This window comes from Nansenia antarctica (genome assembly GCF_963989245.1).
Source record: "Nansenia antarctica genome assembly, chromosome: 2".
Classification (NCBI taxonomy): domain Eukaryota; kingdom Metazoa; phylum Chordata; class Actinopteri; order Argentiniformes; family Microstomatidae; genus Nansenia; species Nansenia antarctica.
In genome coordinates, this window is record NC_137675.1 from 63447590 (window position 1) to 63473735 (window position 26146).

Consider the following 26146-nt stretch of genomic DNA (forward strand, 5'->3'; position numbering starts at 1 on the left):
TGTGGCACCCCACCATTTTTAAATTACCCCCAGATCAAAGCAGGACAATGAATGACTGCAGTGGTGGGAAATTAAATACTTCTCTGTAAGGCGTTCTCTCCAAGTGCTCAGTTGAATTAAACCAGATATTTTCCCTTTTTTTGACAGAGGGACATTTTGTGCTGGGTGGAGAGTTGTTGTTACAGTAGTTCCCCCTCAAGCAGCGTGGAGGTAGGTAAGTCAAAATGACTCCACTCTGTCAAACCCCTGCAAGGGCACACAGATGAGAGAGGAGGGGGGGGGGGAGAGAGAAAGAGAGAGAGAGTCTTGCCACTAGCTATGCTCTTATTATGCAGCTAGAGAGGGTTGAAATATTAGGCTCCATAAAACTTTAATGTGATTTTGGCTGCCCTAATCGATAGCTGCAGTGCTGCCTGAGCCCACTGCCAAAGCGTGGTCATTCATTCACAGTCCCCCACTCCACAATCTGACACCTGAATACTGCTGAGGAGGAGAGCTTCTGCACAGAGCGCTGAGTGGACACAGTCTATCACGGTTTAGAGTAGCCTCGGATTCCCTTCCGTAGCACAGTACAGTATGTTGCAATTAACCGTCATGTTCTCACCAAAGCAGTCTTTTACTGCAGCTCCCCAGTTCTTCTATCTTGAGCAAACACTGTTGCTGCAAATATTGGCCATCCAGGAGGATGATGGGCAATAGTATTGAGGAATTACAGGTGTAGATTTGCTCTCTGAGTCATGGGCTCTAGAAAGTGGAACCAATGACATCTGTGTGACCAAAAATCGATCAAACACTCAGCCACACCAATATCTGATTTGCTCCTTGCCCTAACAGCCCAGCAGATCCTGCTGCTTCTCAGAGCAAACAAAGGTTTCGCTTTAAATCATGGTTAGAGCCCAGAGTTTTTCCTGGTTAGGTCTCGCAGATAGGAGAAACTCCTGGCCAAGCATGGCATGGCACATGTCTGCTTTCATCTTTAGTCATTCATATTATAAAAAGAAAATAGTCATTTGCTCAATTACGTCAATTAGGAGTGAGAGCCAGAGTTAATAATGCCATTCATTCTGTAGAGTTTGAGTGGTCAATCTGAAATTACTCAAATTACTCTCAAAGTATTAGTGGTAAATTACATTTAGAAGAGGAACATAGGTAAACCTACAGCAGTTGTAGTTTAACAGAATTATATGGCCAGACTAGACCTATGTTGAAATAGTATTACATACACTGTCTGCTTGGTAGCCAGATGGACATTATTTGCAAATTTGGGACAATTCCATTGGCACACATTGTTCCATATTATGTGCTAGGCAAAAAAAGAAAGCAAAGTTGCATTTTTCCTCTTTAGTATTCCATTCCCCTCCGAAAGTTCAGAACACTAATCTATACAGATGGGCGTAATGAAGATGTAAATTGGCCTATTGGCACAGTGCCCTTTTGCACTAAACACATTGAAGCCGCAAATATATTAATGCATGGCAACTGAATTATGCCACCCTTTACTGACAAACATCCCTGCCTGTCTCGAATGTCACACAAAATTCCACTTAGAAACCAAAAGGGTTCCTCAAAGGGTTCTTCCACAGGGACGCTGAATAACCCTTTTTGTTTGTACAGTCATGGTGAATAAATATATCTAAATATAAATATATAAATAAATAAACAAAAACATTGGCACTTCTGTTAGATAATGCACCACTTCTCCCGGATTTTTTTTTTGCCATTACAAATGCTTTGGTATGCTTATGTTTTGGACATGTTTATTTCTTTTTTTTTGCATTGGAACAACACAAACAAGCTGAGAAAAAAAAAATCTAAATCTGATGTCATTCCACACAAAACTCAAAAAAATGGACTGGACAAAGTGTAGAACCAATTATAATTAATTAATTTATTAAATTTATATAGCGCTTTTCCAAGGCTCAAAGACGCTGACCATATAGGACACACATGGGGAAACACAAAAACAACAAGTAACAACAACAAGTAACATGGAACACAGAGTCAGCGAACGGGGAGGGGGGGGTGTAGAGTCCGGTGTTGATGTTGCTGGGAGCCTCGATGGATGTGGCGGCGGCAGCGGAGAATGCCTGCCTATGGAGTCTAGCACCAATTAATTAGAAACAGTTATTCAATTATAAATGTCCCATTACACAGGATAATGTATTTATTTTGGACAGATTAATACATCTAATCAGATTGATCTAAATCTGGGGTAAGCAGGCCTGTAAGAAAGGCTGAAACTTTACAAACAGTCCCCCATAGTTTCAAGGTTCAATTTCTCATTATTGTCATCTCCTCACAGTACAGTATACAGTACACAGGTGTATGAGTGGATGTGTCATACCACGAACAAAGCAACATCATAACACTTCTGATGCATCACATCATATTATATTACAAATTATATTATATTCTTAAAGATGGTGCCACACTATCATACTAGAATTATGAACTATCTGGCTTCAATTTGCAGAGGTGTCAAGGGGAGTCAGGGCAGCTACATTGTGTGGGAGGACTAAAATAGTCTGTACTGCCTGTACTTTACATGGAGTTTTCAAACTGCATGTCATGTGGTTAATATCGGAGATGTGATTGCCTACAGCAAGAAAACCATCTTCAACCCTAGTTCTCAATTTAATGTTGACAAAGGATATGAAAGAAGCATACAAGCCAAACAAAGACAGCTATGAACAATATTCAGACTGTTTTGTCAATCCAATGTTCATAATTCGTCAGCTTGTTTACAGTAATAATTGCATTACAAAGCATTGTCTATATTTGTATGTTAGAACATGAGCATGTTTAAAATGTAGTACATCTTTACAACACAGGTATGTAAAACATTAAAAAAAAAAAAAATTTACAAAGGATTATCCTCATTTGAATTAACAATTATTGAGACACAAATACAGGACAACAGAATACAAAACAGTCTGATCTATAATTTCAATAATTTCATGATATATCCTATGTACAGTACAGTAATATGTCAGAATCAATGAAGATGTTTATGTATGGTCAGTCGCTGCAACATATTTATATATCAGGCAACAGCAAAAAAAAAAAAAAAAAAGGAAGGCTTTGCTAAGAGGTTGGGGGTGTGGAAAGGGTGTATAACCAAGACTTGCAACTCAAACGTCACATGTTCGACTGGACTGCAAAACTTACCCATCCTAAACGTACCCTTATCTGAACCACTCAAAGTTAATTCCTAACTGTAACTAACCCTAACCACTCAAAGTTAATGCTTTACCCTAATCCTAACTCTAACCAAACAAATCAAAAGTTAATGCCCAACCCTAACTCTTACCAAAGTTCAAAGTTAATGCCTAATACTAACCGCCATGTCATTGCAAAAGTCATTGCTGAAGCAGTGCTTTGTGGAAGATATTTAAATCTCACACGGAAGTCACATCTTAACATTGTTACATTTTCACACAAGGGTCATTACGTACAAATGATTGATCACACAGGAAAACAAGCAAGAGACTCAAAAACACTATACAAGCAGTTAATTAAAAAGCTCTTACTTCACTGCCAGAAACTCTTCAATAATTCACAACAGTGCCACTAACTGTTTAATTTTTCATAATTGCTCACTAAATAGCAAAGAGCTATTATCTAAGATAATAATGTGTGGTCAAAGTACCTTGCTGAGTGCCCTGAGGAAACCATTGAGTAGGTAAAGCAGCGGAGCCTTGTGATTGATGCTTCATTAACTCTCCAGCCATTAAGGATGTGGTTGTGGTATGTAATATCATTGGATTATATTTGTGTGTGTCTGTGACTGTGTGTAGGTGTAAGCTTACTCTTCAAGAGATGCTACAGGATTTTTTTTATATTTGCAGAAACTAGTCCTAATATTAGCACTCACAAGCCAAAGATAATGAATGGAATAAATAGAAATATGTGACCGGGTCTGGTTTAAAAGGTCCTCAAGCAGGCATGGTCATTTAAAGAAAAAACAAGATTATGAAAGTGCATATTATAAGATTTCAAATTATGTGTCATACATTGAAATCTGAAAATAGTTGAAGGTATGCTCATTTGAATGTGCTCTGAATCAAAACACAGGCAAAACAGCTGCTAATAGCTAGCGCTAAAAAGGAATGAACATCTAACTGCATGTTCAGCACATTGCATGCTAAAAACACATAACTACACATAATTAGTTGACCACACAGTCCTTGCTTTTGAACACGTCCTTAAAAAAATGTATGTTTGTTTACAAGCCATGTATCACTTACCAGTAGGCAGACGAGACAGTGAATCCAATTCACAAATTATAAGTATTTAGTGATCCTAAAACTGTTGTTTGTTAGTTGTTTGATCTTGTTGTGCTCTTCAACACTTCAACTTTCGTAATATGCGAAATTTAAATGAAATCAAATGAAAGAAGCTTTTTGCTGAATTTGTGCAAAGAGAATTCAAATAATTGTGAGAATTGCTGACATGCCCTTTTCACCAGACCGTGTCACATTCTCTTTTTGGGGGGGGATAATTTGTTTTATTATTCTTAACAACTCGACACAAAACAAGCACATTACAAACAATAACAACAATTACAATACAGAACAGTAGGAAAAAAAGTGAATACCTCCCTCCCCCCTACCCCCTCCCCAAGCCATCCACTCCATCAGGTGGTTATACTCAAGAAGCTTTTGAGGCTTAATGAAATTGAGTTCCACATCACCAATATTGACTCTTTCGCCCCATGCTGCCGCGCTGTTGATAGTTCTAAGTAGACTATTGAGAACCACTGGTCTAGTAGTATGTAGCATTCAAGCTTTCTAGTGGCATTCAGGGAACGAGATCCCGAAAGAAATATTACATTTACAAATGCTGCTTTGCACTTTCTAAAATGGAGTGTCCTACCTGACCCTCAGTTTGCATACAATGTATGAACATGTTGTTAATGGCAGGGATGTTCTAGGGGAGTGGACTCACCGATTGTTGCTTTTCTGTGTCTGATGGCTGTCTCTTTGAATTGTGCATGCATGCAGAAACACAACAGCTAATGACTGAGAGGACAAGCCGAGAGCATGCACACTTCCAGTGTGTCCCTTGCACTGGGGAGTCTGATGGTGTTTTTGGAGGCTCTCAATAGGTCATGACAGACTCGCGATGTCCCTGTACTTGGGCCGTCTTGGCAGCCACCATCAGCAGCAGGCCAGTAGCCACCTCCAGGCTTAAGGAGAACCAGGCCATGGCCAGAGACCAGCCGAATGACACGTCCACGTGGGCCATCTCCTCTGGCCCCAACTCCTGCTGGAGCTCTTCCAGAGCCTGCTGGGAATAACTGATGTAGATACTAACTCCAGATAGGGTGAACAGACCTGGGGATGCACGCACACACACACACACACACACGCACACAGGTCGTTAGTTATTTTATTTTAAAAGGTCCAGTATGTCTTTTTTAAAATAGTGTTAACGACCATGATAAATCGGTAGCGCTCAAGGAATGACATTACATGATAAAGAATGTTCAGTGAGCACTGTTTTGGTCCAAACTAAACTACATGCATCACAATTTAGTCAATGAGCACATTTGCATAAAAAAACAAAGATCATTTATCAGTGTTTTCTTTGGGGGTAAAACTGGAATAAAACAAAAAAAGCCACATTGGATGAAAATGCTGAACAGCTTCTGATGAAGCTCAGTCAGTGTGGAGGACATGCCAGGGAACCAGTGACTAGCATCTGATGAGCACTAATAATCAGCACCTTGTTTGATTTGAATTATGAATCATGAGTATCTTTGATAAAACAGGGATAAAAACAACACTGAGCAGGGGCAACATACAACGTTTATTATTAGATTCAACCTGTCATTGCACGGAGTACAACAACATGTATTTTTGGCTCTAGGCACACGGTCAGCATCCCTAGAGCAATTAGGGGTTAAGTGCCTTGCTCAAGGGCACAACGGCAGTGGTAGGGACCTTAGATATGATGCCAGCAACCCTGCAGTCACTTCTGACCTTCCGATTGCTAGCCGGCCTCTCTAACCTCTCTAACCTGCCACCCTCATAGGTGGGTCTTAAGCCAGGTCTTGTCATGTCCACTGTCAGAGGCTCTGACTGCAGAGCATGTGCAGCAGAGAAGATGTACGACAAAGAAGAAGGCCCCGTCACCCAAGGTCTTTTACTTTTTGGGGAGGACCAGGAGATGATCAGAGCCTGAAGAATGGAGGGAGCAGGAGGGACAAGTAGGGTGTGAGGGTTGAGTCAGATAGGAGGTGGCAGAGGCTTGTGCTGTATGTGTAACTCTGCTTCATTTCCACAAAGCATACACTGGGGTAAGACAGTATACACAGTACTGTATATGATTGTGTTACAGTTGTTTTCTAACATGGTTCAACAAATCCACTTTCATGAGAAAATAACACACCGACAGTAACACACATATTGTCACATGTTGGTAGTTTTCTATAGTTTCCCATGGCAACCACACAAAGATCTATTGTCTGCGCTTTCAACCTACAGTAGCTATACAAGTCTCATCCATCCAATTAATCCATCCAAAATAATTCCAGGTTTTCATCATGAAGGGGTACAGCACATATCTGATTATGGTCTAAAACCCTTATGGAGCTCTTCAACGCAAAGGAATTACAATAATATTGTTCAAAAGCTCATGACATGTCATTTCACTTCATGTCCATTCAAATTCTCATCAGATTCCGCTGCCTGTGTAACTGTGCTTCATTTCCACATACAGTATACAAAGAATACACTGGGGTAAAACTATTTTCAATCAACAATGACCATTACAAATATGGACCTGGACACAGAACATCTGCATTTTAAACACCCATCTAAAAGCCAATCTCGATCAGATTACACATGTTACGGCTGCCTGGGCCTTCACACACACACCCTCCCCCGCCCCCACAGCTCGAGCACAGCGTGCTCTCCACCGCAAGTGAAGCTTGTTCCCGGTAATTGGATGGTTATCCAGCCTCAGACAAACCAGCACACCTGTCTCCACTCCCCAATCAACCCTCTGGCTACTTCTACCCTGGACTTCTACTCGCTCATCGTCAGTTCTTCCCTAAGAATGGCCTGGCAAGTATTATCTGATACCAGTCGTGTACTTTGCTCTTGATACTATTTTTGCGATTTGTATTCTTCCCGTATACAAATTCCCTTGTGCCTTTTTGATGTGCACATACCTTTGTACTGGTCTACCATTGAGACTTACTTACCCTGTTTCTCTGTTCCTCTACAGCCCACGCCAGCCACTACCCCCAGTCCGCCAGGCTGAAACCCCCGGACTCATCATCCCTGTTTTCCCACCCCCCTTCACTGTAAATAAATACCCTACGGGGCTAACACTGTATTCTGCCTCCGGTGTCGTGACTCGTGTCCTTGAGCCCCCTAACTACCGTGGCTTAACAACACAATTGCCACGTGCACAGCTAATTACCTGGATGGAGAATGAGCAAAATAATCAAGCAGGAGATTTTTTCTCCCATAAACAGAATGAACAGATTACAATGTGAAAGCATTATGACACTAAATAAAGACCATGTACAGTAAATGTGGTTAATGTAGCTAATTTGTTGTTCATTGATGTTCAATTGTTCATTAATCATCTTGTGGTGTAAATTACACCTACTAATCTCATTAGTGATAGAGGCAATAAACAAGTAGGTTGTACCGAAGGTTGCCCTTGTAATGAATTTACCATTTCTATAAGATAAGATAAGACTTTATTGTCCATTCAATAAAATGGCACAAGAATATCCCCTGATCTCATCCAGTACTGTCAAGCTATGATTGGTTGAAAAAACACACCAACTATATTTCAGTAGTACAGTATATTGTAATTTGTTATAATTTTGACAGACATACAGTACCTGTAAAATATTCTTACAAAAATACTAGAGAAAATGTTCAATATTTGTGTGAGAAGGTGAGTCTTCCACACACTTACAAGGGCACCCAACACTGCCTGTGCCTGCTCAAATTAGTTAATGCACTTGTGTGACTGGTTCACTGCTCACTCGAGTTTTTACTCTAGGTTTAATCTTGCCCCAGCACCATCTCACATGCAAGGTGACTGCTTTGTTGTTTTTTGAATCCCATATTGCCCCTTTAACTTCCTGAGTAGAGCGAGACGCTGTATTTTCCTGGAAGGTATGTAACAGGATGGTGTGGTTGGGGGACCAACCTTAGCCAGACAACGCCACCTTGGGAATTACACCCAAGGAAATAATATACAGGGGGAATAATTCAAACACCTTGAGTTACAATACACAGTATTCCCTATTGTCACAGCTCCGCCCCTGGCTCATCAGCCGTCTATCAGTGGTGCCAGGTGTGGCCGATTAAGACCGCGACTGGCTCCTACTTAAGCTCTGCTCCTGCTTCCAGTCAACGCCAGATCGTAGCCATTTATGGTTGGTTCCTAGTGTTCGTACCCTCTACTCTATTCGTTACCCGTTATCCTAGCCTAACCCTATTCTCGCTGTTCCCCGTTGAAGGATTCCCTGCCTGCCGACCTCCTGCCTGCCTGACTACCCTGCTCCCTGCCTGATCCCTGCCTGCCTAATACTACTCCTCCTGCCTGACCCCCTGCCTGTCTGCCGACCACTCCGCCTGCCTGACCCCCTGCCTGTCTGCCGACCACTCCGCCTGCCTGACCCCCAGCCTGTCTGCCGACCACTCCGCCTGCAAAAGATTTAAATGTATTAACATGTAAAAAAGGTATGGCTGGAAGCATCTGTGGGGGGGAAGGGTCAATATCATCTAATGAGGAGACAATCGATACTCAATTCAATGATCAATAACCAATAATCACTTGTATCAATAATCAAATCAATTTTATTTTACAATTTATACTAGATGCAGAAGAGTATAAAAATGGAGATCACCACACAGGGCATATATCTGGGTTCCAGCATACGTGGCAAAATCTATTATCTAATAATAATTATCTACCAGGTGGTGGATGTCACACCCCTCTGGATCCCAGTGACTGTCCTGCCTTTCACAATAAAGGTCAGTGGCAGTCCTACCTGTCACATAATCAACACTGATATAATCAGATACTTGAAATGTGTGACATACCTCCACATATCTCCACTTCCCCCCTGTTGCCTCCAAGACAGTTCTTTGGTTTTAATGACATTGAGGTCAAGAAAACTATCATCAAACTATGAGACAAGACAGTCTATGAGCTGGGAGTACAAATGATCTTATCCTGTTGGCAGACATCCAGGGCCATGTCGCCCGCATACTTAATGAGGGTGAGGTCACTGTTGTTGCATTTCATCTAATTGATGTACACTTATATGGGATAGGACACATCCCAGGAGGCGGTCAGAGAAGGTAACCTTTGTTGCAGACCTATTGGAGTCGCACTCTCAAGACCTCTTAGGACCAGGCTTGTGTTGACGTTGAGGTCACACAGATGTCTAAGGAGATAGTGGGGCTGAAATGTGTTGAAGGAGAAATCAATAAAGAGAATTTATGAACTGTATATGTTGGCCTTGTCTATTAGTGACAGCAGAGTATAGAACAGTTTCTCAGTACAAACCAAAAAGATGACCGCCTAGCAGATCATGAACCTCATTGAAGCTTCTCTGGATACTAAACAATTTAAATAATGAAAAGGTTTCTGGTAACGCCCTAAAACAGATTGACAAGACACTATTTATTGTGTAGAACGTGTGTATGTCTTTCTAGTGTAGAATGTGTGTAGTGAAACGCACAACATTGAGGTGCGTGAGGTGCTGGGCAGAATAACAAGAAACTGAATTGGACTGACACTCAAATAGCAAAACCTGTCATGGTGCAAGCAGACAGTCATCATAATAAGTAAGTATTGACATGGATGGAAACAAGGTATGTATCAACTAGGACAAGGTACTGTGCAATGAGCATGGCCAGTGCTATTATTCTGTTGTTACTGAGAAAAACTAAAATCTTCTTGTAGCAATTGGGTGAAACTGGGAGGCGGGCAAAATGAGAGCAGCTTATTTTCTAGTTCCCTGGAAGATTGATGTCTCTATAGATGTTGTGAACTTGGGTGTAAAAACAGATGTTGATTGCTGTGCCTGTGATGTAGGAGCCTACAGTGACCCCGTAAAATTGGCAATCGCTACCCTTTCAGTGAACTGCACCACAACAATTAAATCCTACAGTACTTCAATCATGAACAATTAAAAGCCAGATTTAGCCCCTCTACAGCATCGAACCAGCAGCTATACCATTCATAATTGTGACACGGCCTGGTGAAAAGGGCTGCATATCGGCAATCCTCAAGTTTTTTTTTTTTTTTAAGTGTTGAAGAGCCCACTCGATATAATAAAGAACAGTTTTAGGATCACTAAATACTTATAATGTGTGAATTGGATTCACTGTCTCGTCTGTCATAGGCTACTGGTAAGTGATACATGGCTTGTAAACAAACGTACAAGTTCAAAAGCAAGGACTGTGTGATCATCTAATTATGTGCAACAATGTGTTTTTAGCATGTTGATGTTCTATCAGCATGTTGTGATGTGCTAAATATGCAGTTAGATGTTCATAGTGATGTTCCTTTTTAGTACTGGCTAGTACTATTAGACCCTGACACAAATGCTCTAGCTAGACATACAGTAGATCAACCTGGAAAAAAATACTTTACAAATGAATTTGATAGTTCAGCTGCAGCTTGCTAACTACCTGCATTATGCTACCCACTCATCTCGTTAGTTAACCAACTAGGGTCCCTGGGTGTGAAGAAAATCCCTCCCCCTCCCTAAACTGCACCCCTAGCTCCATTTAGCCCGATGAAGTCCAGGGGGGTAGTGCTTTAAAGATGCACAATCAAGCTATTCACCGCAAGTTTAGTGCTAGGGTGGCGCTATGTGGTGCCAGTGAGTTAGATGACATAAAATAGTTTACTACATCAGCCTCATGCAAGGGGCACACGCTTTATGTGTAGAATATTGACAACTCATAGGGTCTGCATGGATCTTTAGTAAATAAGCTGGATGTTGGATGGACTGAACCAAAAGCCACATTTTCATTAGGAGTTGCTTGTCTCCCCTAACCAAAATTGTAATAATTTTTTTTGTTTGTTTCAATATTTGCATAATATATGAAAATGATATTTGATTTTACTAAGCTACCTTGAACTACACTGGGGAACCCCCTTTTGTAGTTTTTAAACTGCCTCTGCTCTGTGCTTGCTTGCCCAGAGAAAGCCTTGCATTAAAACTACGAGTATTTGCAAGGATTACCAGGGTTTCAAATAGAATCTTCAAGCACCACTGAAACCCGGACTGTGGAAAAGCAGAAGCACCGGGAAGCACTACTGTTAGCCCCACTGTTGAAATGGGGCTATTGATTGTGAACTATTATTATAATTGCTGAACAATAATTCAGGAATATTTCACCAGTTATTGCTGAACAAGGATGCTGTAATATCATAAATTATTACAGTATATAATACAGTATCTCCCAATTGAATTCATGAAACGTTGAACACATGAATGTTTAGTTCACACACTTCCTCCCTAAATATGATTTCAACCTGGAGTGTGATTCGATTCTATTCCGTTGAGTTTGCTATAATGCCAGATCTAATGATGTTAAGTGACGGATTTGATGTTTTCTGTCAGTGCTCCCCGCTGAACCCTTCACGACCCAGCCCAAAGCAATCACACTGCCTTAGTACGTGCCAAGAAAATTATTATAGAGTGATACTCCATACCAGGTAAGCAACACAAAATCAATCCCCATTTACTGTAGCATATACAGTACATACAGTACAAGCTACAAGCTACATGCTTTGCCAACCCTTGGCATTTGGCATGTTCATACCATTGAAGCACTATTAAAAGGAGTAGAAGCCGCACACTCTAGTTCCAGATGCAAAAAAGTGTAGATTTAATATGACAACGGTTTCGATTTAATGACTCTCCTTGTTGATCAATTAAAACAAGATCTGAAAGACATTGATCAAGCTATTGAGGAAAAAACCTTGTCTCTACGCCTTGTAGGCCTACTGAGTTGAGAGTGGGGTAGTGAGTTGAGTCTAGTGGGGTGGGTGGTCTAGTGGATAGTGAGTTGGACTTGGGATCGGAAGGTTGTGAGTTCAAATCCCGCCTGAAGCCACACCACTACTAGTGTGCCCTTGGGTAAGGCACTTAGCCCTCAGTTACTCCAGGGGGAATGTCCCTGTAATTCGTAATTGTAAGTCGCTTTGGATAAAAGCGTCTGCTAAATGACAAAATAAAAAAAAAAAAAAAAAAAATCAATAACTCTATTCAGTCGAATACCCCAGAAACCCAGATTCCTCCCACGTCTCAAACGCCGACCCACATTAAGACACCTTTTCGGGGGGAAAGCCTATTCATCCCTCCCAGTAATCGTAACCCCTCTATTGAGACATACTGTAGACTAGTGACACATGACGTGACTGCCCTCGCTCAAAATAAGCATAAATCAAATTCCTATAGTAACCTTAAGGTAGAAGAGAAGGCTGCCTTAAAGGATTTGCAAACTGATAACTTCATCATAATTAAACCAGCTGACAAGGGAGGAGCTACTGTGGTTATGAATAAGACTGATTATGTTAAGGAATGTTTACGGCAACTTGCTGATGAGACGTTCTATAAGAAACTTCCTGGTGATCCGACCCAACTATTTAAGAGGACTATCCATGATACTATTGATCATTTTCTTCAAATGGATGAAATCATTTTGGATGAATTTTTTTTTCAAATCTGATCATCATCAGAATCAGAGTTTCTAAAAATGTAACACCCAGTAATGCCTGCCTTTTATACTCTACCTAAAATTCACAAGAGCCTGGTACAACCCCCTGGCCGCCCTATTGTAGCAGGCATTGGATCATTGACATCATCCATCTCATCCAAGTCGACTTTTTCATTCGACCCCTAGCCGAGTACGTCCCGGCTATCCATTAATGAGGAGAATAACACTTTATTTTACGATTTGTTTACCAAGCTGTGGGGAGCATGGCGCGTTCTGGCCTGCAGAGGGAGCCAGACTGCCGTTGTGAGGGGGTTATTAATGAGCTGATTACGGACAGGTGTCAGTGATCAGACTCGTTATCCCACTGGTCTATTTAACCTGTGTGTGTTTGTTCGTTCCCTCGAGAGAAGGAAGGAGGCAGGAAGTACCTGCCGCATGGAGACACACCGTGAGACCGGGAGAGAGAGCCGGGCAAACTGAACGCAGCGGCGCAGTTTCCAGTGGACTGTATTATTATTTGAAAAGACTCGCTCAGCACGTCAGTGACGGTGCTGAGCTATGCAAGGCATAAATAAATAACGATTCTGCAACAGTTCCTCTGTGTCGACCTCCCTCTGTGCTTAGAGACATTTACACAAGCCCACTGCATATAATAGTCTCCTTAGAGCAGATTCCTGTCATCCTCTTCCACTCAAAAACAGCCTTCCTTAGTAAATTCTGTAGAGTTAAGAGAATTTGTAGCAGGGAGTCAGATTTTGAGTGAAACATGAGTGCCATGAAGAACAAATAACAAAGAACAAAGTACCATGTACCAAACTACAAATACCTTGGCATTCAACTGGACGACAGCCTCTCTTTTCAATTGCATATAGACAACCTTCTAAAGAAACTAAAATTGAAGCTAAGCTTTTTCTTTAGAAACAAGTATTTTTTCTCAGCTGCTGCAAGAAAACGTCTGGTTGCTGCCACCTTTCTGCCTCTCTTGGACTACGGTGATGTCTTGTACATGAATGCCTCTGCTACCTCTCTTCAACATCTGGATGCAGTTTACCATGGCGCTTTAAGATTCATTACAGGCTGTAAACCCCTTATACATCACTGTGTGCTATACTCTCTGGTTAACTGGTCATCTCTCTCTATCCGCCGAACCCTTCACTGGTATATTTTCATTTACAAATCCATCCTTGGTCTGCTCCCCTCCTACCTTTCTAACCACCTGTCACGCAAGCAATCCGTCTACGGCCTTCGCACACAGGACATCATCACATACTCCATCCCCTTGGTCCGGACCATGAAAGGCAAAAGGGAGTTCTCATTTGCAGCCCCTTCCTCTTGGAATTCATTACAGCAGAGTCTGAAACTGTCTCAGCTGATCCCTCTCTCCAGTTTCAAGCTCTTGCTGAGAGGCATACAGTGCGAGTCCATGATTTGTTCTTGCTATTAAGTTGACCCTCCCTTTTGCCCATTACTGACCCCTCCCCGTCCCTAGATCTTTAGCTGTCTAGTTTTAGGTTTTTGTAGTTTTAGTTTAGTTTTAGATTATCTGAGACTGTTTTAGACTAGTTTTAGTTTTAGACTATGTAGTTTTAGTTTAGTTTTAGTCTATACTGACGGAAAGTTTAGTTTATCTTAGACTATTTTAGACTAGTTTTAGTTTTAGACAATGTAGTTTTTAGTTTAGTTTTTAGACTATGTAGGCCAGGTTTTGTATTGTATTTGTTTGTGGTGGATGTTGTATGCCTGTGAACAGGTCACACTTGAAAATGAGCCCTTGGGGCTCAATGTGTTTCTTACCTGTATAAATAAAGGTTAAAAAAAATAAAATAAAAATGTTTTTAAAAGTTCAGCGCAAGAGGTTATAAACAGACTCAAACACCCATCCATTATCTTCTCTACCCAGTATTCTTAACGCTCTGAACAGATAAGAGGCATCATTACTAATCACTGGCATAATACTTAAATCTGATACCAGTCTGCACAATACATTTAGGGATCCCCCCCTCACTGTGTTTAAGCGGGGTAGTAACTTGAGAGATCGACTAGTTAATTCTGATCTACCTCCCACCCGTGTTGAACCTAGTCAATTTCTTCTACACCTATCGACGCTGTGGAGCCTGCTCTCAGTGTAACTACACCCACCGTTGCAGCACCTTTAAGCACCCTCATACTGGGAAGACCCTCCCTATCAAAGGGGTGATTACCTGTAACACTAAATCAGTTCTACCTGATCACCTGTCCCTGCGGGAAGTCCTATGTTAAATTAAAAACCTGCATAGCGGAACATCGAAGTACCATTAGGTGTAAGAATCTCAATTATCCTGTAGCAGCGCATTTTTCGGAACAAAATCACCCCATAGCTAGATATATAGGTACGAGACGTGATGGAGACCTTGACAACCTGCTATCTGTGAGGGAGAACATCGATATCCATTATCTGAATACTTTGTCTCCTCTGGGTTTGAACGTTGAATTTGAATTGAAATGTTTCCTTTAACTTTATCGACCGATCGAGACTTTGATGTCATTAGGATCACCTGTTACTTGTTACACCAGCTTATGACGCCCTTTTTCAGGGCTGATGATCCAGCTGTACTGTGTATATTCTGTTATTTTAGAGTTGGTCAGGTTGTGTTTCCCACCCTTGTTTCCCACCCAGGTCCCCCCCCCCCCCCCTTGTCTCTACCGGTAATTAGGGACTCAGAACTCAGCTCTCTGCTTATGGCTACATGTTATTTATATCCAGCCTTCACTGATGGGTCTATTCATGTACATAGAATTTTGAGTCAGTGTAAAGCTTATCTGTGACACCGATTGTTTTTATAGTTTTTTCATGTATTGATGACGTAATTGTAATCTCACGCAGGTGTCCTCACAGATGTTACCTATTCAATCTAGCCTACCTGTCTATTTTTATTTAAAGCACTGTATGTATATGACTTGCCAAAGGCTACGGCCGAAACCGTTGTCATATTAAATCTATTTTTTTTTGCATCTGGAACTAGTGTGTGCGGCTTCTACTCCTTTTAATAGTATTTTGTTCCGTTGCCAGCACCTCGCCCAAGTTTTCTGCGGTGTGCGTTCTCTTCCTTTCCAATACCATTGAAGCAAACAGGATATTTATACGGTGAGGAATATATCTATCTCATTCTGCAATCATTCAGGTAGGATATAGGTAGCCCCATTTTCTACTAGACTTACTAGACACTACTTTTTACATTTGGATATTGTTGAAGACTAGTCACAGATTGGTAGGCAGGTTGGTGACTTACTGGAGCTTCAAAGGGAGCAGACAGCTAAACGACTCACATTGTGGATTTTAAATTGCTTGGCATCAGCCTCTGATGACTTCAGGCAAAATTCCGAAAGATGGCTGGGGTGAAATCAGGGTCACGTGAATGCAAATGTTTTTTTTCCGGTGGCCATCTTTCGAAATGCTGATTGAAATCGGGGAAATGCCTTAGACCAGGTAATTCTTTCCAGTTTATTGTACCCCTACTCGTAAAAATGTCTTCAAATATGAGTCGTTTAACTGTCTGTTACCTTTGAAGATAAGTCACCACCCACCCAATCTGTGGCTAGACTTCTACAACATCCAAAAGTTTACAGTCTACATTGTTATAAGATATAGGAAATATTTTGTTATTTCAACCACACACACACACACACACACACACACACACACACACACACACACACACACACACACACACACACACACACACACACACTCATATATACACACACAGGTCTGGATAGAACCGGAGCAGCCCAAACAGACCACCGGAGGTTGGAGACATGGAAACCATGTCTGACGTTGAACCTGACGACGTACCTGACACATCTGACTGACACTGAATTCACACTGTCCATGCCAGACCTAGAGCCCGTGGGAAAGATCACCATCAGAGAGATAAGACTGGTGAACTGTATCTTAGATGGAGTGAGAGACAAGCGGAGAAAAGGAGGAAGGGCGAGGTGCAAAGGAATGGAGGGCCGGAGACTAGTGACCAGGCCAAACGGAGTAAGCTGATCCGGAGTCCGCAGCTACCGGTTACGGACGACAAGAAGCTGGTGTGTTCCCTGCCAACACCGGCAGCATGGGGGATACTGGGATCGAACATCGAGACACGGGAGACTCCCCTGCCTGAGTGGGCCAGCCCCATCCAGTCCGGATGGAGTATCGTGTGACCACCACCACCGCCAGCAACGAGTGTTGTGGAAACACCACTCCCGCCGCTACCACCACCAGAGGGAAGTGTTACGCAGCCACCACCGCAGTACACCGTCCTGATACCAGCAGAAGGAGACGTTGTGCAGCCACCACCGCGGACGACCCCATACCAGAGTTGGGCCTCGACTTGAACTTTGACATCGACCTGTACAGCATGATCAACAAAATGGGGCACTGCCGACTGCTGAGGAGATCAGCAACAACGCATGCAAGTTTGGTCTATGTATGGAACCATGTACACAGTGTGACTAATGCATCCGCCGTAGAAGATTGTGTAACCACAAATCTGCCTTATACTGTAAACCACAAGATTACTATAAAATGTAACCACAGAATGGCTATATAATTATTATCAAAACAGGTCATCTGATGGTAATCACTACACTCACTATACAGTGTTGATTGTTTCATAAGGAAGTGTGGTGTAACCAGTACGAAGTAACCATGTAACCAAAAGATCAATGTAATCAAAAAGACTAAAAAGAATGTAACCTAGGATGATTCATGTTGTAATGAGTATTATACAACAGTTAGTTCCGACCAAGTAATTTCATTGGACAAGAGGCATTCCATGAGTGCTGATATACAGTATAACAGCACTGGGACTTTTAACTATATATTATGTATCACTCCGCCGCACAGATGTTCTACTAAATGACCGTTAATTAGACTACATGTTTGTGTTCAGGTTACTAGGCAACAGTCCATTTGAAGTTCAGTTGCGGAACTATTTATAGTTTATTTTTATGATTAAATAAACGAACAAATATTGTCGCTTATTACTGTTAACTAATACATCGCGCTGTAGAACTGTTGTATAAAAGCAATATCACACTCGAGGTTGTGTTGTTATAATGAATATCAGCACGGCTGTGATCGTCTTCGGTACTCGGCCTGCGGGCCTCGTACCTACGACCGAATCACAGCCGTGCTGATATTCAGTATAACACACTCCCTCTCGTGTGATATTGCTTAAATGTGATACATGTATTCTCTATATGGTTTATCACTCAAATGTTGTTTTGATGTTGAAATGTAACCAAGACTTAGGGACAGTACGGTTGCACTAGGCCTTAAGAAGAGAGGTTAGGTGAGGACTCAACTATGCAGCAGGGTTGAGGATTGCCCTGCAGAAGCTGCAGAGGACTGGACAACCCCAAACTTTCCGTAAAAAACAGGATAGGAATGGTAAGGTCCATGTGGGTCTAGGAGAGAGAGTGCACTGAGCTGGCGACTCTCTATCTTGCTATACAAGTGGATGAGAGATGCTCTGGCTATAGCTATGACACCAGATCGGGGGAGAGTGTAAAAGGAGATGTCAAAGACATCTCAACGGGCACTTCCACTTCGAAGAGATTGCGTTAAGACCTTGGGACCTGAAGGATCTTGACAACTAGAGGTTCTCTCTGAGTAATTACACAACCCCCTCAGCCTGTAGTCTTAGGGCTAAATTTCACTGGCTGCGTCAACCTCAGCAACGTGTGTGGCGCCCATGTTAATGGGTTAGAGCAGCCATACAGCCCTCGTGAGAGGCGTATCTCACGCGAGCTAGAGAGTCGGAGTGTCGCCTATTTTCTCCACTTGCCGCCCGCCGGAAATAATCATACCAGCAACATACACTACAGACACTACAGTTCAAATATGTCTTCTTATTTTTTTTTTTTAATAATTAGCAACACTATCTGTTTCAAATTAAGCCATATTAAAATATGGTAGTCACAGCAGAAACCCCACGTAGGCTATAATTATATGTTAAGTTAACATCAGGTGAAGGGCAGTATTGGTGATATCTCTCTCTCTCTCTCTCTCTCTCTCTCTCTCTCTCTCTCTCTCTCTCTCTCTCTCTCTCTCTCTCTCTCTCTCACACACATACAGACACAGACAAACCCCCGGTTTCTCCTCAAGATTCGGAGCAACAGATAAAGTGCTGGCTCTCCTTTTGTCTAGAAGCTCTAAAAAACGAAAATAAAACAATAAATGAATTAACCACATTACTATTATTTCGAAAATGCGAATAGACAAGTAGGCTAATAAAGTAACATAAATAGATAATACGTTGTCCTACTAGGCAGTCTATTTCTTATTTTCACATGCAGTTTTACAATTAAACAAATAACAGAGGTACTATTATACTATAGTAGGTGTTGCTGAGGTAATTAAGTAGGGCTAGTTTGTCTTAGTTTTGGCAGAATGGTGTATCAGTGAGGACACAGGAATGAAGATGAGGAGACATAATTTATTCTCTGTTGTATTGTGTGTTGTATTCTATAGCTGTATTGTGTTCCAGCAGTGGTTATTTGTAATGTTCACACTCAGTATTATCATCAGTCTGAAATAACAAATAAATCACCATTAGGCTCATTCAACATAACACAATCTTAGGAGGAGAGACCTGCATAAAAGGCCCCGCAACCTGCCGTCTGAGGCTTGATCAATCTGATCCTATGTGGTTAGTCGTCTCGCTCCCTCGTTTGTCTCCTGTGAATTCTAGATCCGAAATTACTTGTTTATTTTTCCCAGTCGTTTTATTTATTTTGTTTGTTTGTTTTCTCTCCTCCACCAGTCCACTCCTGCCTGCCTGCCTGCCTGCACTGCCTACCCTCCTGCCTGCCTATCGACTACTCCTCCTGCCTAAGCCCCTGCCTGCCTAACGACTACTCCTCCTGCCGAAGCCCCTGCCTGCCTAACGACTACTCCTCCTGCCTAAGTCCCCTGCCTGCCTGCCGACTACCCCCTCCTGCCTAAAGCCCCTGCCTGCCTGCCGACTACCCCCTCCTGCCTAAGTACCCCTGCTTACCTGCCGACTACTCCCCCCTGCCTGACCCCCGCTTGTCCTACGACCATTCTCTGCCTAGCCCCTTATAATAAATACTATTATTATTACCCAAGTCTCTGTGTCTGTCTGTTCTGGGGTACTGCCACATTTGACCGCTTGATTCAGGCCGTAACAGAGCCAATCTATCTCGGCGTGACATTGGACAGGACGCTCACGTTTCGCCGACACCTCGAGTCACTGCGCAAGAAGTTAACAGCTCGTGTGGCGTTGATGAGGCGACTGGTTGGCTCGGGCTGGGGCGCCGGCGCAAGGACCTTGCGCACGGCAGCCCTAGCCCTCGTTTATTCAACTAGTGAATACTGCGCCCCAGTATGGTGTCGCAGTGCCCACACCCGCCTCATCGACTCGCCTATAAACGAAGCCTTGCGCATTGTGACAGGATGCCTGCGTCCTACCCCCGTGGACAACCTTCCCATCCTAGCAGGCATCCAGCCCGCAGGCCTCCGCCGCATGGGAGCCACAGCACGTCTTGCCTGCCGGGCCATGGAGCTTAATAACCATCTGCTCCATGATAGGCTCACTATAACAGCGGAGCCCTCCCGGCGTCTCAAGTCGAGACACCCATTTGTGCCTGCCGCACAGGATCTCAGGCAGCAATGCAGAGATCTCAACATCAGTGGGAGGCTAACACCACCAAACTCCGCGACCACATCCCAGTCACCGGCCCTGAGCCCCTCGGGATGGACTTGCCAAGGCTATCCTGGGTGAGGCTCAATCGTCTCCGGACCGGCGTCGGGCGTTTCCGCTCATCAATGCACAGATGGGGCTTGGCCCCAAATGCGTCGTGCGAGTGTGGCGCAGAGGACCAAACCGCAGACCATGTTATCCTGGATTGCCCGGTGTACCACCCACCCAACGGGATGCATGGTCTGTCGGTATTAGATGACGAGACGATGACGTGGCTTCTGGAGGGTTGTCCAGAAATATAGCCCGGGTGAGCCCCTCAACCAGGTCTCGGGGTGGTAAAAGGGTAGCCCCTCGGCCCCGAGCCTGGTGGAGTGGAGAGGAAAAACAACTACCCATACGCCGAAGAAGAAGAACATAACACAGGTTCAATGCTCATTTTACAGAAATAATTACCTAGAATCACATAGGCTACACAAACTTACTCCAATCAGCATGAGTATCAGCATCAGCATGAGCATGAGCGTCGGACAACATTGGAAATATTTCTCATCATAGGTAATTCACAGGAAATTAAGTACTCTTGCTCTGAAAGAGGGTAAACAAAAACAATGTGACTGCTTTCTGCTTATAACCGTTTCACCTTTCGAACCGCTCATTAAGGATGGATGACAGCAGAGACTGCACTGAACCCAGAACAATTTATAATGAAGTGAAATTAAACATTATATTATTGACGGCCATTATCAAAGGCAAACTCAATATACAAAGATAGGGCTGGCTGCAGCAGCTCCGCAGTCCAGCAGCAGTACAAACGCTACCAGTGGGGAAGAGGCGACAGAAAGTGCAGCAGCAGTTCCGCCACGCGCACGCGCCGCTGAGGTAACACTGTCTGTGAAATGTAAGCGTTAAAGTAGTTTCTCACCGTGTGGCACTTAGTTTTTAGGTCCTGGATTAGAGATTGAGAAACGGCTTACCTGTTTTGGGAAGCGAAACTCAAGCCCAAGCCCCCATACCGCAAGTGTCCACCTCAGACGCGTGTGTTAACGGGTTAGAGCAGCCATGCAGCACATGTGAGGCGCACGTCTCAAGCATGTCTCACGCGTTGCAGGCAAAACTCAATGTACAAAGATAGGGCTGGCAGTAGCAGCTCCGCAGTTAGAGCCACAGAAGACACGCAGCCAGTGTGGAAGCCGCAACAGTGAGAGCCGCAGCAGCCGATGCTGAGGTTGGCGCTTGCGGTGTATTTTCGCCGTTAGGCATAGCTACCGGGCTGAATAGAGGAACCGAGAGTGTTTGGCCGATGCTGCTCGGGACTTCTCCAAATTAGAATTAGGACAGGCAGTGTAGGGACAGGCTAAGGTTTTATTTCATTTTTACTTTTGTTATATTTTATAATTGCTTTTATTTATTTCTTTTATTTATGTATTTTCTGCCTGGTTAAATTGCTAATATCTAACCCTTTTTGAGAATTAATAAAGATATTACCTGCATTTAAAGTTTTAATAGATTTTATTTAGAAAGCAACAGTCACTTAATTTTACCCTTCTTGTCAACTGTAAAATGTTAGATTTTCACTGCGCATATAGGATCTAAATCTAAATGGTTAGTCTAGCACATCTTAAAATTATCTCCTTTGGGTGAAGGTGTCCTGCAACCACAACAACTCATTTAAGGATAGAGCTGTCATTAACTATGGGGACTTATGCGACACGTTCTAATGCTTTGGTCCTCATATCAGGATCCAATATACAGTTAGGTCCATATATACTGTATTTGGACACAGACAGATTTTTTTTTATTTTAGCTATTTACCAAAACATCTTCAAGTTACAGTTATATAATGAATATGGGCTTAAAGTGCAGACTCTCAGCTTTAGGGTAAGGATATTCACATCCAAATTGAAGGAAGGATTTAGGAATTACAGCTCTTTAATATGTAGCTCCCTCTTTTACAAGGGACCAAAAGTAATTGGACAATTGACTCAAAAGCTGTTTCATGGGCCAGTGTGGGCTATTCCTTCATTATTTCTTTATCAATTAAGCAGGTAAAAGGTCTGAGTTGATTCCAAGTGTGGCATTTGCATTTGGAAGATGTTGCTGTACACGCACAACATGCAGTCAACGGAGCTCTCAATGCATGTGAAACAGGCCATCCTTAGGCTGCAAAAACAACCAAAAATCCATCAGAGAGATAGCGGGAACATTAGGAGTGGCCAAATTAACTGTTTGGTACATTCTGAGAAAAAAAGAACGCACTGGTGAGCTTGGCACCACAAAAAGGTCTGAACGTCCATGGAAGACAAGAGTGGTGGATGATCACAGGATCCTTTACATGGTAAAGAAAAACCCCTTCACAACATCCAGCCAAGTGAAGAACAGTCTCCAGGAGGTAGGCATATCATTATCCAAGTATACCATAAAGGGAAGACTTCACATGAACAAACACAGAGGGTTCACCACAAGGTGCATGCCATTCATAAGCCTCAAGAATAAGACCCTTCAGGCTCTAATCCGTAAGTAGGAGGACTAGGCCGGGGTCCTGTACTGGACTTTTGCCGGGAGACAACACACACACACACACACACACACACGCACACACACACACATCAGTCCTACGTGCTACTGTACCAGGGAGACCAAGAATGTCGCTTGTCACTCGATGGGTGACACATGGTTTCAAGTCGACAAGATGTGACAGTACTGTATTTACCACACGATGAACAGCTTTCTCTGAATAGCTTTACATAAGAATACTGTAGATGCAACCCCTTTTTTTGCAACCCCTTGTTTGCAGTGTTGTTCCACTCCATGTATTGCAATAGAGAGGCTCTTATATAAATAGAATATCACTCAGACATCGCCATGGTTTCAGAGTTTGTTTGGGAAAATTATGTGACAAATGTGTCAGGATTTGTTGACCACTCTAAAGGTTCATTTTTGGCATTTTTGTTTTTTGTTTTTTTTCCTAGCACCAGGGGAGCCCCCCCTCCCAAATTTGGTTGTATGGTACCTGTACTATATCAATGACAATAAAGACCATTCATTCATTCATTCATTTACCTGATGCCTTTATACAAAGATACTTACAGTAGGCACAGTAGGAAATGGTCCAACACCATCTGTCCAACACACACGCACACACACACGCACACACACCCACACACGCACACACACACACACACACACACTCACACACACACACACACACACACACACACACACACACACACACACACACACACACATGCATGCAAGAAAACATGCAATACAACTACAATAACCATTTCATTGATGGAGGATATTCCAGTCAGACTTACTGCAGAAGAGGAAATAAGAAGCAGAGCCAGCGAGCAGGCAGGGACTCCGGGCCAGAGAGCTGTAGAGACCACAGATCCAGCCAAACACCAGCAGGACCAGGCTGAGGGGCAACAGGATGACTATCACCTTATGCAGGTCTGCAGGAACACCCGGAGAGCAGGGTTACAAAGCAAGAACAACACGTCTGGATTCACAGTACATCCTCATGTTTTGCAATTAGCATGTCAATGGGTACATAATTGTATGCAAGTGGAGAAAAAGAGCATGCTGTGAACATATGGCTGATTTGCAGATTAAGAATTCATCATTTAGGCTTAGGGTTAGTTCATCATATAGGCTTAGGCGTCATTCTCTTTTGACAGTCTAACAAAGCTACTCACTGAGAAGATGCCTCTCTACCTCAGAATAGTCTGAGTCATCCACAGAGAACGAGAGGATCAGATGTGAGCTGGCATCTTTTCCTATAAAGATTATTGACATGAGGAAATATCAATGACAGCGTATACAGAACACCACTGCAAATACCCCAGTGTAAAAATATGTTTACAGTACAGACACAAGGGGGGTGTAAAAATCAATGATTCCAATGACCTAAAAATATCAAAATACAGCAGGATAGACAGACATAGAGTATAGTACAAAGACATCAGTATACATTATAAACATCAATATACATTATAAGAATAGTCCTCAGAGTCCTATTAGAAGAATATAATCAGGGCTTACTGTTTGTAAATAAGCCATGGTGTCATTAATCACACCAATCTTCCTTGCTGTACAGTATAGCTGAAAAAGAAATGATTAATGCAGCATAGTGCCTGCATTGTGTATGATCCAGAACCTCTGTGTGGAGGTCCATACAAGCCATCCTGAACTTGTAATATGTTCAGCCAGTGTCTCTAGGGGTCCTGGGGCTTTAACATCAACATCCGTTTGTATTACTTTGCCTTACTACTATGCCTGAAGACTTAGAGTAATAAAACAAAACAAAAGCCTTGATTAAACACGTCACTATGTGTAGTTATTGATACTGTACGTGTGTGCTATCTGCAGTAGTGCCAGGCATGTGCATGCCTCCATAAGGTGCTTGTCTGTAGAGAACCTGCTCTTTAGTTGCTTGAGGTAGCAGAGGGTAGAGCAACAGGTCGGCTGGGTGAGCAACTATCATTGTTACTGTATGTGCTGAGTCGGCATGACGTGGAAACAGAGACTGCTGGCCTTATTATTAACTTATTGGATTATTTTGATGTAGCACTATAATCACCAGCAGACATGAAATGTGATTATGCTGTTCAGCTGCACCTGGACATTGTCATTGTGTGGACATAGTGTACTGTCAGTAGACAGGTGTGGCAGTATAGGCTACTTATAGTACTGTACATAGCATGGTATGGGGTACAGTCTAAAGAGGTTGGGGGTCAATTTCAAAGCAGTAGGAAATTGAGGGTCAATTCCAGTTCAATTAATGAATATGCATTTGCATTCGTTAATAGGATCATTACTGTAATGGAAGAGATTTCTGCATGAAAAAAGCTAATCTAAAAAATCCCTCTTTTATCGGAGCATGAATGTACACGCACAATGAGCTGATGGGCGATTAAAAACACGCGCATATTGCTACTTGTGCAACTGCAACAGGTTATCAGATAAGTGCATATTCCTTAAAAGTGACAGCCAAATATTTTAAGTGATTATTACATCGACTTACCCTCATTTATGCTCCAGAGCCCGGAATGGGAACTCTGGTCCTCTGTGTGATTCGGTTTATTCACCTCAATGATGTACCAATATTCGCTCCCAATTGAAACAGCAAGGACGCTAAAGCTGAGTAAACCCGTAAAGGCAGCAATAAGAACAGCCACGCCGTATGTCGTCATTGTGATGTGAACTATGTTAACTAATTCAAATTAGTCAATTCAAACCAAGTCAATTCAGCATCATCAACGGTCGGCACTGCACACTAGGAATGCGCAAAGCTCTCCAGGTCCAATCCATCGGCGTCGAGTGATGTGTTAACTGTACTTTATTTTGTCTCTAGGAGGCTGTAAGTGAATGCAATTTCTAACTTAATGGAAATAATCCTACTGCGAGCAGATTGCATATTAGAAACATATTAGAAACATAAAGTATAAAACGGAAGAGTACGTGCCGTTCTCGCAGTGCAGGCATACTACGGTACTAAAATCTCCCCGAGAGATTCTGGCATTCTGCCTGCATTGACTTTTAGGCTGATGTTGGAAACAATTTGGAACTCTGTTGCATAACCCTGAACTAGTTATATGTTTTATTTATTTAAAATTCAATAGCACTTCAATCAATACAACAGAGATCTAAAACCAAGTTCATTCAAACCAAAGACACACTAGCAAGGTTGCACAGCCTTTACTTTTCCTAACATTGGTTTCTGTAGATTGATGT

General features: G+C 42.6%; 1 protein-coding gene across 1 annotated transcript; it reads right to left on the reverse strand.

Annotated features, from left to right (window-relative positions):
* Window positions 1–5100: 5100 nt before the first annotated feature.
* Window positions 5101–24208, reverse strand: LOC308150418 (transmembrane protein 235; the record flags this gene model as incomplete). The annotated part of the gene is made up of 3 exons (XM_080523252.1): window positions 5101–5336; window positions 23728–23865; window positions 24109–24208. The coding sequence occupies 3 exons, from the start codon at window positions 24206–24208 to the stop codon at window positions 5101–5103; spliced, it is 474 nt and encodes a 157-aa protein (XP_080379378.1).
* Window positions 24209–26146: the final 1938 nt, after the last annotated feature.